Genomic DNA, 14365 nt, shown 5'->3' on the forward strand with positions numbered 1-14365 from the left:
TTTGTATACAAATATACCTTGAATTATCATGTTTGTTCTATATTAATAACATAAATATATATAGGTAAGTAAACCCCACTATTTTAGACTACGCCATGGTTTGTTTGAACTTGTGATAATCTTACCCTTCCAAATTGTTCTGTAGAACACACACACAGACACACACAATCTCAACTGAAAGAAATTTTCTTTCATTACAGATTCCAGTTCATTCTTAGGTTAGTATTAATATAATTATTTTCATAGAACAAAATATTTCCTCTGCCAACAAATAAGGATGTATATCTGTCATTATTGGAAACCATGCCATATTCTCAGACTTTTAGGTTAGATTGTAAACTATTTTATAGCCCTCTATTATAAGATGTACAAAGACATTTCAAATAGTATTATATTTGCAGACTTTTTTTAGAGTTAGTATAGGTAGATAGTTCTAAGCACTATAAAGTCTTTAACAGTTTATTTATTTTTGTATATTAATATCAGTGATTCCATATCTTTCAAGATTCTTAAATAGGAAAACTGTAATACAAGAGAAGGAAAAGACATAATTTTTAAACTAACTGGATATTTGAGTTCATAATTTCTTCCTCCTGTTAACCCACTTACTCAGGAATATCTTAGCTTCCTAAAAGAGACATCTACAACTGACTCTCCTCTTGTGCCTTTTTTCCCAGGCATTTAAGAAAGTCAGAGAATTAAAGCAGTAAAAGAGCAGGAGGGACCACTTACAGATCTGGATATGATTTAGAACACACACATTGAGGTTTAGCTGATCTTAAACATACAGATTTATCTATTTCATCTTTCATAATGTCTTCATTATTATACTACATACAGAAATGTCAATGAAACCTACTAAACTAGAAAATACTTTATGAAAGTTATAAAATGTTAGTTTGTATTACATTTCAAACAAGAATTATGGCTAACTCAAAGCACTGTTCATTTTCGCTCTCTTTTTCTAATTCAGCATCTGTGATACTGCAAACTCTGTGAGCATCTAAAAGGTCATTTTCTAATATATATCATTAGCGCTTGGAATTCGGAGGGAACCACCCTAGAGTAATGGCATGATTGCTTTCATTTCTAGACATAACACATGTCATCTGGGTGAAAGTCATAGAAAGAGTATAAAAACAAAAGTGTGAACTCTACCCATAAAAGAGGAAATATGTTCCAAAAATTTATTTGAAACAGATAAGAAGTAACTACATTAAAAAAAAATAGATAGCTATAGAAAGGCATTATCACAAACTGCATGAATTTTTTTTCAAGGTATTTTTGGAAAAAAACATGCTTTATTTTTCCATAAATTTTTTTCAAATAATACTTTCCAAGTACCTTAAATCAAGTTCTCATTATATTCTAGGAAAAAGACATGGGTCCTGCTATGAGGAGGCTTACCCCATGGTTGAAAAGATAGAAGAGGACCCACATTTACTCAAAACATAACTGAAGAAGAAATCTCCAAGTAACCAATTTTATCACAACATGCCAAAATTGGCAGAATTGGGAACTTAAGCACTAAATTCAATTTTTAAGAAATAAATTTACATTTTTACACACATTCTCTATAGATGTATAATTCACACCTACAACTATAACCATAAAAGTGTAGTAAATAAAGAATTTCAGAACATAGGACATTGGTTGAAGAGATGACAATAAAAAGTCAGGAATAAATCATTCCTTAAAACACTTATGGATAGTTTCATGTATATTAAAAAAATAAAAATATTAAGAAATGCCAGATTATGGAGAAAAAGGCAGTTTTACAAAATCATTTTATGAAAGTGGTTCATCTTACCTCAGCTACCAGTTGCTGAAGAGATGGTGAAGCAACAGAGTGGAGAGTTGAGTTACCCCTGACAGGACTGTGGAGACTAATGTAAGCCACAACATTTCTCTGCAGAACCTTCCTGAAATCCTAAAATTAAAAAAAAACACACACACACTATATATATATGTATATATATATATATATCTTTAAGATAAATAAAAGTGACAGATTCCACTTTATCAGTTACATGTTGAACAATAAACACATCCTACTTAAAATCATTACCTTGCATAATACTTTATATTTTGTATTTAAAGCAATCTCTTACTATTTAATAGAGTAGTCAAGGGCCATAAGTGTATTTTAAATAATGGTGGCAAGGGTAGTATTTAAATATTTAAATACAATATTTAAAATGCATTTTAAATAAGTATACTCCTTATTGTATATCCATACAATATACAATATTTTAAAGCATGTTCATGTCCCTCAAAAATGTAAAAGTTTGGGAGAAAAATATCCTTATATGGTTTATACAGTATGAGATTCAACTTCAGAATACAGGTTGGAATATTTGCTCTATGACAACATTTAATTTTATAGACTCTGAATTAGAGAACAGACATGGATAAATCACCAGTGTTTAATAAAACCAGCCCTTTCCTTTGGAGTGTTGAGCTACATTTTGCATAAAGTGGCTCTTTATTCTGAACAAAATAGGGCATAATACAATTGTGGCCCTGCACAGATCACCTGAAATAAAATCTGATGCATTTCACCCATAAACTAGCATAAAATGATTCAGCAGATTAGTTATTTCACTTCTCTGCTAAACACAAATTCCAAAAGCTGAAGAGCACTGATCCTATTGATAAGTTACCACTAAGAAGCCCTTCTGTTATTTTCTTCCTTTTCCTACACAAATATTTAATGAGTAATTATCATGGTGTCAGTTCTATAGGAATACCCTAAAACTTGTATTACTTCATGCCTTAAAAATATTTTTTTCTTCTTCCAACACTATCAGATGAAAGTCTGTAAAGGCATATATATCCAGCACATAAATATTATTCTTAGTTTATGTTTAAAATTCAGTTATACCTCTGTAAAAGAGGTGAAAAGACAATTCATTTTAAAATAAATATTTTGAATATAAATGATGAACTTAAGCTTAAGTACTCTGCTTTACACATAATGTTGTTATTAAAAATGTTCATTATTACACAAGAGCTATTAAAAAAAAAAGCTTCTATTAACATACTACCACACTGACAATGTCTATAAGTCAGTCAATTTAATTCTCATGAGAACCTCATAACATAGACATTAGTACACTTTTAGGAGGAATCAAGCCTTGGAGAAATTACTCTTGCCTAAGATCACATGTTCTATTGTACAGAAGATTTGAACTCTGATTTATTTGATTATGAAATCTATAGTATTTCCATAATAGCCTGAGATGAAGATTCTTCACAGGAGAGATGGTACATTTTTTAAAGAACCTATTTAAGTAGAATGTCATAATTCTCTTCAAGGATCAAAATCAATATTGAGTCAAATAATAACTCTATCACTATAAATTTCATCTGACCAGCATAGCCTAATCCTTTTAATTATAACTCTGCATTTCAAGGGGATCCTGAGCAAAACAAAATTAGAAAGGGCATTATGACCTGTCAACAAGTGCTTTCCTCACTCATCTTCATTAGGGAATATATTTAGTGCACAAATTGGTTTCATCTAAAAGAAAAAAGTCTTCCATTTTCACAAAAAGTAGGTTTGATAAGAGTAGACAGAACAGGAAAACTAATAGTTTTCTAAATTCCTCCTCAACTAGATTGTTACAAAAATACTATGTGAACTATACTGAAATAATCTAAGATATAGTAGTTCACAATAGTACATTTTATGAGCTAATAATTAAATTACACAGTATTCACTATTTTCTTTATTATATATTTTTGCTCATCTAGTCATGGAAAAAGCCAGAAATTGATTGGGTGTATAATCTTGCCTGGAAAATCCCATGGATTGAGGAGCCTGATAGGGTGCAGTCCATGGGGTTGTGAAGAGTTGGACACAACTGAGCAACTTCACTTTCACTTTTCACTTTCATGCATTGGAGAAGGAAATGGCAACCCACTCCAACGTTCTTGCCTGGAGAAGCCCAGGGACAGGGGAGCCTGGTGGGCTGCCATCTATGGAATTGTACAGAGTAGGACGCAACTGAAGCGCCTTAGCAGCATAATTAGTTGTCAAATATGCATATACACATAAATACTTTAAGACAGAGGTCTCTAACCTTTTTGACTAGGAAGAGCATTTTCTACAAGAAACATTTTTTTTTCCTATGGACTCTTACAGTATAACAGTTGTATTTTTAGTATCTGTTGTTTGAGAAAGCATAAAATGACCAAAAGGTACAACAGAGTCAATAATTAAAATATTTTATTAACTATAAAAAGTATTTACTTAAGGTGAAAATATAATTGCTCACATACATGAAAGGTCACAATAGTGAATTAATTTATGGTTACCATGCATGATGCTCAAATAAATTCAAGGACTATTTGCAATATACTTCCCTGTGCAGAGGAGTTAGTGATATTTAGGAATTTAAGTTAGAAACTACTATTGTTGCATAAGCCTACTTTGAGAACACAACTTAGAAATATGTGTGCCAAGTTAGAATGAAAATGAATTGACTGAAAATTATTATGGAAAAGGCTGTATAAAATACTGGAATAAACTTTTTGAAAGAATCCTAAAGATACTTTCTTAAAATGTCCCTTATTGCTACAAGAAAACTAAAACATTGTTTTCTTTGTGATAAAACATTTCTGAATTATTAAAATCAGCCCATATCACATATGTACTCACCAAATTGTTTTTTTTAATTGTTTTTATCCTTAAAGTAAGGGATTTGGAATAGAAGTTTGAGAGATTACTTTAGCTAATACATTTTCCATCTTACTAAAAATTTGTCAGCTTTAAAAGATTCTGTCAGCAATGGAATTTCTTTATTCGAATTAGTTTTCTTGAGTAATGGAAAAAAAACTCATACACTAATTTAAATACAGAAAAGTATTTTGATTTCCAATGTATGAATCTTCATAAACTTTACAACTGTAAAATTTTTCTTGTTTTGAAACATCTTTCTCTCAAATTAAAAAAAGAGGTTTGCTTGCTTCATTTGTATACCTTTTTGATAGCCAATAGACATTTTGTGCATTTTTGAGTGATTAAATGAAAAATGAAATGATAATTTCTCATTATATATTTGGGATTTTTTCCCTCTAAAGCTGACGTAGTAAACAAACTAGAATATCAAATGTTTTTCTTTTTCCTAGTTAAACTTATGTAGGTTTTTTAAAATTCTTATTTCTGTTAAAATTCTTTTTATGAAATCATAAAAGTAAATAGAAAATCTAAGAATTTTATGATGTGTTTATTGCTGTAAATGTGGAATCAATCCAAAGTTGTCATATCGTATTAAAAACATAGTGTATTTGCAAGACACAGACATATCAGATGCATTTAACAATTTATTCCAGTTGTATTCTAACTGTAATCCATTGCATACAAGATTTCATTTGAACAATGGCTGGGTGGTAGTTTAGTTGCTAAGTTGTGTCCGGCTTGCGACCCTATGGACTATAGCCTGCCAAGCCTCTCTGTCCATGGGATTCTCCAGGCAAGTATCCTGGAGTGAGTTGCCATTTCCAAAACAAAGGCTACCTAAGGTAGCTAGGCAAGTAGGCAGGAAAGTAGATAGGTAGAAATGCAGGTAGAAAAGAAGGAGCAGGGAGATAGGAGTTTGGATGGGAGGGAGAAAACAAGGCAGAAAAAAAGGAAACTGCTGTTTTCAGTCCAATCTCTATGCTGTTTAGGTAAGATATAATCCCAAGTTAATACACATTTAACACATAAGATTGTTTCCTAATTTCAGAAAACTGCTAGAAGGTTTATAAAAAAAAGGTAATGGTATATATCACTTGATCACTTCTTATCCAGTGCCTGTCAGTCTAAGGACTGACATAATAACCAGGTAAACCGCAGTGCAGTTATATTAGAGTCTGTCGGTCTGGTAGAAACAAGAATAAGATAGCTACAGACCACACACTATTCACTATGGGCTAAATCTAACTCCTTAGCATTCTTAGAGGTGATCTCAGCAAGTGAGCATACAGAACACTCTGGCTGAGATGCACATTCCTGTTAATGGCTTCATCAGTTTTACTTTACTCTAGTCCAGAGAGCAAGAGAAAGTGAGAGGCAGCATGACAGTGCAATTATGAGAGCAAGGCACAATAATTAATGTATATTTACCTCTCCCCATTCATAGGAGCCAATATTTCCAAAAGCTGTTCCTCCCCATGAGCAGAAAACAATAGTACGGTCTGGTCTCCACCCTTTCTTAACTCTTAACATCAAGGCCCGGACAAAAGCTGTGATGATGGCAGTGCTGCTGGCCCATTCTTGTCTATTATAACTGTGAGCGGTATGATGATGGCTGCCAACTATGACATAACGGTCTGGAAATGGAAGGAAACAAGAGCCACTGAAACATAATATAAACCTTAACAATAAATTTAATGACATTTACATAATCCTATTGCACAACCAAGCAACAATTATGCAAAATTATTCTAATAATTAGGACTACTTTAACATTTTTCACCCACTGTCTTGATTTACACATCTGTGTATATCAAAGCAGAGGCAGCTGCTGAACTCAATTATGAATCTAAAGCTTAGATCTGTATTACTGTCCTCTGCAACATGCATATTAATTAATGAAGTACACAAATATGCCACAACGAAAACCTTATCTAACATTTTTCCAGAATCATAGTGGGAAGTGCCCTATAAACAATGTGTATACACTCAGTAAATATTAATGATCTATTCTTACATTTGATGGGACAATTATTCAGTCACTGCAAATGTTAAACATGTGCTACTCATGCAGGAATTTTGCAATAAATGAAGTATTTAGGGAATCAGTTTTCATTTCCAACTTAGAGTTTTAACCCCTCTCCTTTCCCTGATGGAAAAAAAATCATCATAAAGTCATCCAACTACTCTTTTTTTCACATATTTTATTTCATAGAATCATACAAAATCAATTAGGTACATTACTAGAAAGGTCTCCATGACACCTGGATGGGTTCTGAACAACATATTTAACTGACTACTGTCAGTAATAAGGTAGTACAAATGCATCTCCAGAGTTTCCTCTGATTTTGTTGCCTGTGAATGTTGTTGGCACATATCTAAATTTACTTCAGCAAGTAGCCCTATAATTTGTGTAAAAATTTTTTTCCTCATTAAGTGTCATTTTCTGAGCAGATGTTCCATAGCATGATGGTTAAATGTGCAGAGTTTAAGGACTTCATGCTTGGGATGGAATCCAGGGTATTTGACTTACTAGTTGTATGACCTTGCCAAGCTTGTTCAGGTGCTCATGACTTTTTCAACCATAAAATGGGTATAAAATAGTGCATACATCATTTTTTCTTTTTCATTTTATTTACTTTTAGAAATTTTATTGGAATATAGTTGCTTTACAATGTTGTGTTAGTTTCTGCAATACAATAAAGTGAATCAACTATATGTATACCTATATCCCCTTTCTTATATTTCCATCCCATTTAGGCCATCAGAGAGCACAGAATAAAGATCCCGTGCTATACAGTAGATTCTCATTATCTATTATATATAGATATAGATATATCCTCTTGGTATCCATCTTTATTCTCTACAACTGTGTCTCTGTTTCCATTCAGTTGTTTGGAGTTTTAAGTAAAGCACTTTCAATAGCTCCTGACACACAGTAAGTACTACACATGTGTGGAGTAAATCATGTCTTGGCTTCATGGCATCAAAAAGCTACTTTACAGGAAACAGTACTGAGTGAAGCAATTTTAGTTTTCCTCACTGATACTGGAACCAACAATGAATTTAATCCATCAACAGTGTGTTAACATTTAATTAATGATATATATAGTGTGACTGCTCAGATGGTAAAGAATCTCCTGCCTGTAATGCAGGAGACCTGGGTTCAATCCCTGGGTCAGGAAGATGCCTTGGAGAAGGGAATGGCAACTCACTCTGGTATTCTTGACTGGAAAACCCTATGGACAGAGGAGCCTGGTGGGCTACAGTCCATCAGTTCTCAAAGAGTAGGACACTGCTGATTGACTGACACACACACATATAGTTTGCCTGCAGTGTTGAATTGATTTACTCAGATATATATATAAATTCTGTTTGGAATTGTCTGTGTTCTAGACAAGTGGTGAGGAATTGTTAGTTGCTCAGCTGTGTCTGACTATTTACAACCCCATCGACTGTATCCCGCCAGGCTTCTCTGTCCATGGAATCATCCAGCCAGAACACTGGAGTGGGTTGCCATTCTCTTTTCCAGGGGATCTTCCCAACCCAGGAAGAGAATCCAGGTCTCCTGTGTTGCATGAAGATTCTTTACCATCTGAGCCACCAGGGAAACCCTCATTCTAGGTAAACCATATCTAGAAAACTAAATACTGCTGCTACTGCTAAGTCACTTCAGTCGTGTCTGACTCTGTGCGACCCCATAGACGGCAGCCCACCAGACTCCCCCGTCCCTGGGATTCTCCAGGCAAGAACACTGGAGTGGGTTGCCGTTTCCTTCTCCAATGCATGAAAGTGAAAAGTGAAAGTGAAGTCGCTCAGTTGTGTCCAACTCTTTGCGACCCCATGGACTGCAGCCCACCAGGCTCCTCCACCCATGGGATTTTCCAGGCAAGAGTACTGGAGTGGGGTGCCATCACCTTCTCCGGAAAACTAAATACTAATTGATGCCATTTCTAATTTTCAGAGTCATTACATAAAGAAAGCATGTGAATGATTTTATAAAGTGCAAATAAACATTAGAAACACATTATACATTAAGGAATACTATTAATTAAACTGAGTTTAAAAAGTTGGTGTTTTTTCCTACATTGAGTGTCAATAAGGAAAACTTTTCTATCCTAAATCTAGTATAATTCAGTACAATATTTTCTTCAAAAATAACTAAGAAATGTAGCAATGATGATAAATATTTCTAATACTTCAATTAGAGATTATTGTGATGGAAATTTACTGAAATGGTTGAAATGCAACAGCAACAATCTCCAAAATCATTCATATCTTGCATTAAAGATATTATAATCAGAGGTTGTTCAACATTGCTACTGTAAAGAAATCAAACAGAAGGTGCCCATGAATTTTTAGAGTTGGCTGGCAGGAAACTTGGCAGGGATGTAAAACTTGATCTCAAAATTCCCTGAGTTAGCAATTATGGGGTCAATTTGACTAAAATAATGAAGATAATTTCTCCAAAAAGAACTTGAGTAAATATCCCTACAAAGTAAATAGAAGTGGCATATATGTACTAATAGACTTGAATTCTATATTCTGTGTAACAAGCAACACAGACAGTGATGTCCTTCAGTCTCACAATGTATTCAGAAGTGTTGACTTTAATTAGATAATTAATGTATTTGTGAGTTATTTTCACTTCTTTAGCCTATACAACATCATCTGAAGGTTCCGTAAGATCCCATAACAAGGTATAAAACTATTTAAAATTTAGCCAGGTGAACTTTTCCATAAGCATCTTAAAAACCTAAAGCCACACAAACATTAGGCAGAATTGTCGGTGAACCAAGGATTAGGGATGGGACACAGACTAACACTGAAATATGTGAAACCAAAACTTTTACTAAAAAAAAATTAAAACTAAAATATTTCATTTAAAAAACTGGTCTTTATAAAAATAAAATCTTCAATGGTGTTATAGTGAATAAAAGAAAAACAATGACTTCTGTAGCTTTCATTCAAATGTACATGCCAGTTTAACAAATCTAAACTCTGTTTTTTCTGTTTTGTTTCCCTTCTTAAACTCTTTAGTATGATTTATCTTTGAAGAGATTTGGTATGAAATAGAATAAAGACCTGTTTCTTGCTTTTGTATATCACCCACCCCTTAAAGTAGCATGAATCTAATTACCTCTAAAGAAGGACATTTAACTATGATATTGTTACAGAGCATTTGTGATATGTAAGACGGGATTCCTTGGAGCTCAGACAGAAAAGAATTCACTTGTCAATGCAGGAGACCCTAGTTCAACCCCTGGGTCAGGAAAATCCCGTGGAGAAAGAAATAGTAACCCACTCCACTACTCTTGCCTGAAGAATTTCACGGACAGAGGAGCCTAAAGGGCTACAGTCCATGGAGTTCCAAAGAGTTGGACACGACTGAGCAACTAACACACTATATAAGATGTAAATTATAAACACTTGGGTCTACTTACCTGGAAATGTCACTCCCTTTAAATATCCAACAACATTAGTAACTGTTTCAAATTTTGTGACTGTTTGAATTTTCATGCTGACAATTCTTTCCTCTGCAAAAAAAAAAGAAAGCAAAACAAAACTAAAATATACTTGTTTTTCTAAATTCTGCTGTTTTAACTTTTATTAAAGTATCCAAATTCATTTATAATATATCATCAAATTATCCCAAACAACTGAATTTTTCTAGGTAACAAATGTCACACTTTTTGGCAAATATGCATTGGAAAGATTGTGTAGACAATTTTAGGTGCCTATTATTCAATGATGACTAAGATGCAACTTCTATAGAGCCATAAAAGGGCTATTTTATTTTTTTGTTTTTATTTTTTAATTTTATTTTAATTGGAGGCTAATTACTTTACAATAGTGTGGTGGGTTTTTCATCATACATTCACATGAATCAGCCATGGGTGTACATGTGTTTTCCAACTTGACCCTCCCCTCCACCTCCCTCTCAAAAGGGCAATTTCAAACTTCATATTAAAAACCGCAATAAGATTAAACAGGAAAACACACAGAACAAGATCTCAAGGATATGTGGGCAACTCTTAAAAAATCATCATCATCATCATATAAAAATATTTCCAAACAATTTTAAATACTTGCCTAGCTTCAAAACAAAATCACATGTGGAGATAATTTTACCATTTCCCTTTGTTCATTACTACATTGTTACTTTGAAAACTGGAAAGCATTACATAAATTAAAAGAATAAAGATTTTAAAAGCTACATATATTTTCAAATATTGGAGTTTTGTACTTATGTTTATATTGTCTCTCACCACTCCAGTACTCCTGCCTGGAAAATCCCATGGACAAAGGAGCCTGGTAGGGCTGCAGTCCATGGGGTCACGAAGAGTCAGACACGACTGAGCAACTTCCCTTTCACTTTTCACTTTCATGCATTGGAGAAGGAAATGGCAACCCACTCCAGTGTTCTTGCCTGGAGAATCCCAGGGACGGGGGAGCCTACTGGGCTGCCATCTATGGGGTCACACAGATTCGGACACAACAGAAGCGACTTAGCAGCAGCAGCAGCAGCAGCACCTCTCTTCTAAATCTCTGCCAACTGCTCTGCCTCTTTGAGTTTTTCTATTCATGCTTGATAGTAAAAAATTTGACAACAAAGAAACAAAGACACCAATCAGAAAGGACTTCAGTCACAGCCCTGAAGGGATCTCTGAAGGTTTATGATGATCACAAGTGTTAATCCTGTATTTGATGGATCCTGGAACTAAAGCACAATTGCGCTCATCTCACATGCTAGCAAAGTAATGCTCAATATTCTCCAAGCCAGGCTTCAGCAATACGTGAACAATGAACTTCCAGATGTTCAAACTGGTTTTAGAAAAGGCAGAGGAACCAGAGACCAACATCCGCTGGATCATCAAAAAATCAAGAAATTTCCAGAAAAACATCTATTTCTGCTTTCTTGACTATGCCAAAGCCTTTGACTGTGTGGATCACGATAAACTGTGGAAAATTCTGAAAGAGATGGGAATTCCAGACCACCTGACCTGCCTCTTAAGAAACCTATACACAGGTCAGGAAGCAACAGTTAGAACTGGACATGGAACAACAGACTGGTTCCAAATAGGAAAGGAGTATGTCAAGGCTGTATATTGTCACCCCACTTATTTAACTTATATGCAGAGTACATCATGAGAAACGTTGGACTGGAAGAAGCACAAGCTGGAATTAAGATTGCCGGGAGAAATATCAATAACCTCAGATATGCAGATGACACCACCCTTATGGCAGAAAGTGAAGAGGAGCTAAAAAGCCTCTTGATGAAAGTGAAAGAGGAGAGTGAAAAAGTTGGCTTAAAGCTCAACATTCAGTAAACGAAGATCATGGCATCTGGTCCCATCATTTTATGGGAAATAGATGGGGAAACAGTGGAAACAGTGTCAGTCTTCATTATTTTGGGCTCCAAAATCACTGCAGATGGTATTGCAGCCAAGAAATTAAAAGATGCTTATTCCTTGGAAGGAAAGTTTTGAGCAACCTAGATTGCATATTGAAAAGCAGAGATATTATTTTGCCAACAAAGGTCCGTCTAGTCAAGGCTACGGTTTTTCCAGTGGTCATGTATGGATGTGAGATTTGGACTGTGAAGAAAGCTGAGCACCGAAGAAAAGACCCTGATGTTGGGAGGGACTGGGGGCAGGAAGAGAAGGGGACGACAGAGGATGACATGGCTGGATGGCATCACTGACTCAATGGACATGAGTTTGAGTGAACTCCAGGAGTTGATGATGGACAGGGAGACCTGGCGTGCTGTGACTCATGTAGTCGCAAAGAGTTGGACAGGACTGAGCGACTGAACTGAACTGAACTGGACAGTCTGAGGACTGGGGCGGTGGGGAGGAAGAAAGTACTGGTAGAAAGGTAGTTTCCCTAGGAGACATTCTAGGGCAGTAAAGTAAAACTGTTCAGGAGGGGGTGACAATTAGAAAGCAGCTAATGCAAAGCAGGGGCTTCCCTCATGGGTCAGGGAGTGGTGAAGGATCTGCTTGCCAATGCAGGAAGTGTGCGTTTGATCTTTGGATATGGAAGCACTTCTGGAGGAGGAAATGGCAACCCATTCCGGTGTTCTCTTTTTGTGTGTATATAGTTCTACTTATTTATTTATTGGCTATGCTGGGTCTTCATTGGTGCATGGGCTTTTCTCTAGTTGCAGCAAGTAAGGGCTATGCTCTAGCTGTGGTGCACTTCTCATTGCAGTGGCTTCTGTTGTTGCTAAGCATAGGCACTAGGGTGCTCAGGCTTCCGTAGTTCTATATCCTTGGCTCCAGAGCCCAGGCTCAATAGTTGTGGCACACAGGCTTAGTTGCTCCATAACATGTGAGATCTTCCCTGACCAGGTATTCCACCAGTGTCTTCTTCTTGCCTGGCAAATCCCATGGACAGAGGAGCCTAGTAGGCTGCAGTCCATGGGGTCGCTAGGAGTCGGACACGATTGAGTGACTTCACTTTCAGTTTTCACTTTCCACTTTCATGCATTGGAGAAGGAAATGGCAACCCACTCCAGTGTTCTTGCCTGGAGAATCCCAGGGACAGGGAGCCTGCTGGGCTGCCATCTATGGGGTTGCGCAGAGTCGGACATGACTGAAGCGACTTAGCAGCAGCAGCAGCGGCAGCAGCTCCTGCATTGGCAGTCGGATTCTTTACCGCTGAGCCACCAGGGGAGCCCTCCACTCCAGTATTCTTGTCTGGAAAATCTTGTGGACAGTGGAGCCAGAGGGCTTCGGCGCATGGGGTTCTAAAACAGCCAGACGCAACTAAGTTAAAAAAAAAAAATTCAAGACAGACACACTTTGCTGACAAGAAGTTGAAACTAAACTTCTTACTGCCAGATGAGCTTCCCTGGTGCCTCAGACGGTAAAGCGTCTGCCTGCATTGTGGGAGACTCGGGTTCGATTCCTGGGTCAGGAAGTTCCCCTGGAGAAGGAAATGGCAATCCACTCCAGTACTCTTGCCTGGAAAATCCCATGGACAGAGGAGCCTGATAGGCTACAGTCCATGGGGTTGCAAAGAGTCGGATACGACTGAGTGACTTCACTTTCACTTTCTGCCAGATGAAACTATTATGACAAATAAGTTGTTTCTTTCTTTGTAGTATGAAAGTGAGAGTGTTAGTCACTCAGTTGTGTCCAACTCTTTGTGATCTCATGGACAGTAGCCCACCAGGCTCCTCTGTCCATGGAATTGTCCAGGCAAGAATACTGGAGTGGGCTGCCATTCTCTTCTCCAGGGGATCTTCATGACCCAGGGATTAAGCCTGGGTTTCCCACGTTGCAGGAAGATTCTTTATCTGAGATTCTCTGAGATTCTTTATCTCAGATTTTCTGGAGCTGGTTGCCATTTCTTCCTCCAGGGGATCTTCCCAATCCAGGGATCCAACCTGTGTCTCCTGCATTTCTTTACCACTGAGCTACTTTGAATGTGCCAAAGTAACAGCTCAAATAGAAAATCACTACACTAAAAAAATTCTAACTAAAACAAGAGCAAAGAGACTTGAAAAGAATACCTGAGTGCCTTACATATGAAAAAAGCAAATCTACTTAGAACTGAGCATTGTGGTTCTAATTAAGGAGCTACATGTTTTTGTTTAATTTTTAAAATCAGTATACTTTGTTTTTATAGAGCAGTTTCAAAAATACAGACGAACAGAGCAGAAGATTCAGGATTCCC

The 14365-nt window shown here is 36.2% G+C and overlaps 1 protein-coding gene across 4 annotated transcripts in view; it reads right to left on the reverse strand.

The window, feature by feature from the left end:
• Nucleotides 1-14365, reverse strand: part of NAALADL2 (N-acetylated alpha-linked acidic dipeptidase like 2) — a 1648032-nt gene that overhangs the window by 467027 nt on the left and 1166640 nt on the right. For all 4 annotated transcript variants that reach the window (XM_069559730.1, XM_069559739.1, XM_069559749.1 and 1 more), the window contains 3 exons: nucleotides 10126-10218; nucleotides 6113-6318; nucleotides 1811-1930 (listed from right to left, as the gene is read on the reverse strand). In XM_069559730.1, the coding sequence (XP_069415831.1) occupies nucleotides 1811-1930; nucleotides 6113-6318; nucleotides 10126-10218 (419 nt within the window). The remainder of the gene's footprint in view (nucleotides 1-1810; nucleotides 1931-6112; nucleotides 6319-10125; nucleotides 10219-14365) is intronic.

Source organism: Ovis canadensis, chromosome 1 (genome assembly GCF_042477335.2).
Source record: "Ovis canadensis isolate MfBH-ARS-UI-01 breed Bighorn chromosome 1, ARS-UI_OviCan_v2, whole genome shotgun sequence".
In the NCBI taxonomy this organism is placed as follows: Eukaryota; Metazoa; Chordata; class Mammalia; order Artiodactyla; family Bovidae; genus Ovis; species Ovis canadensis.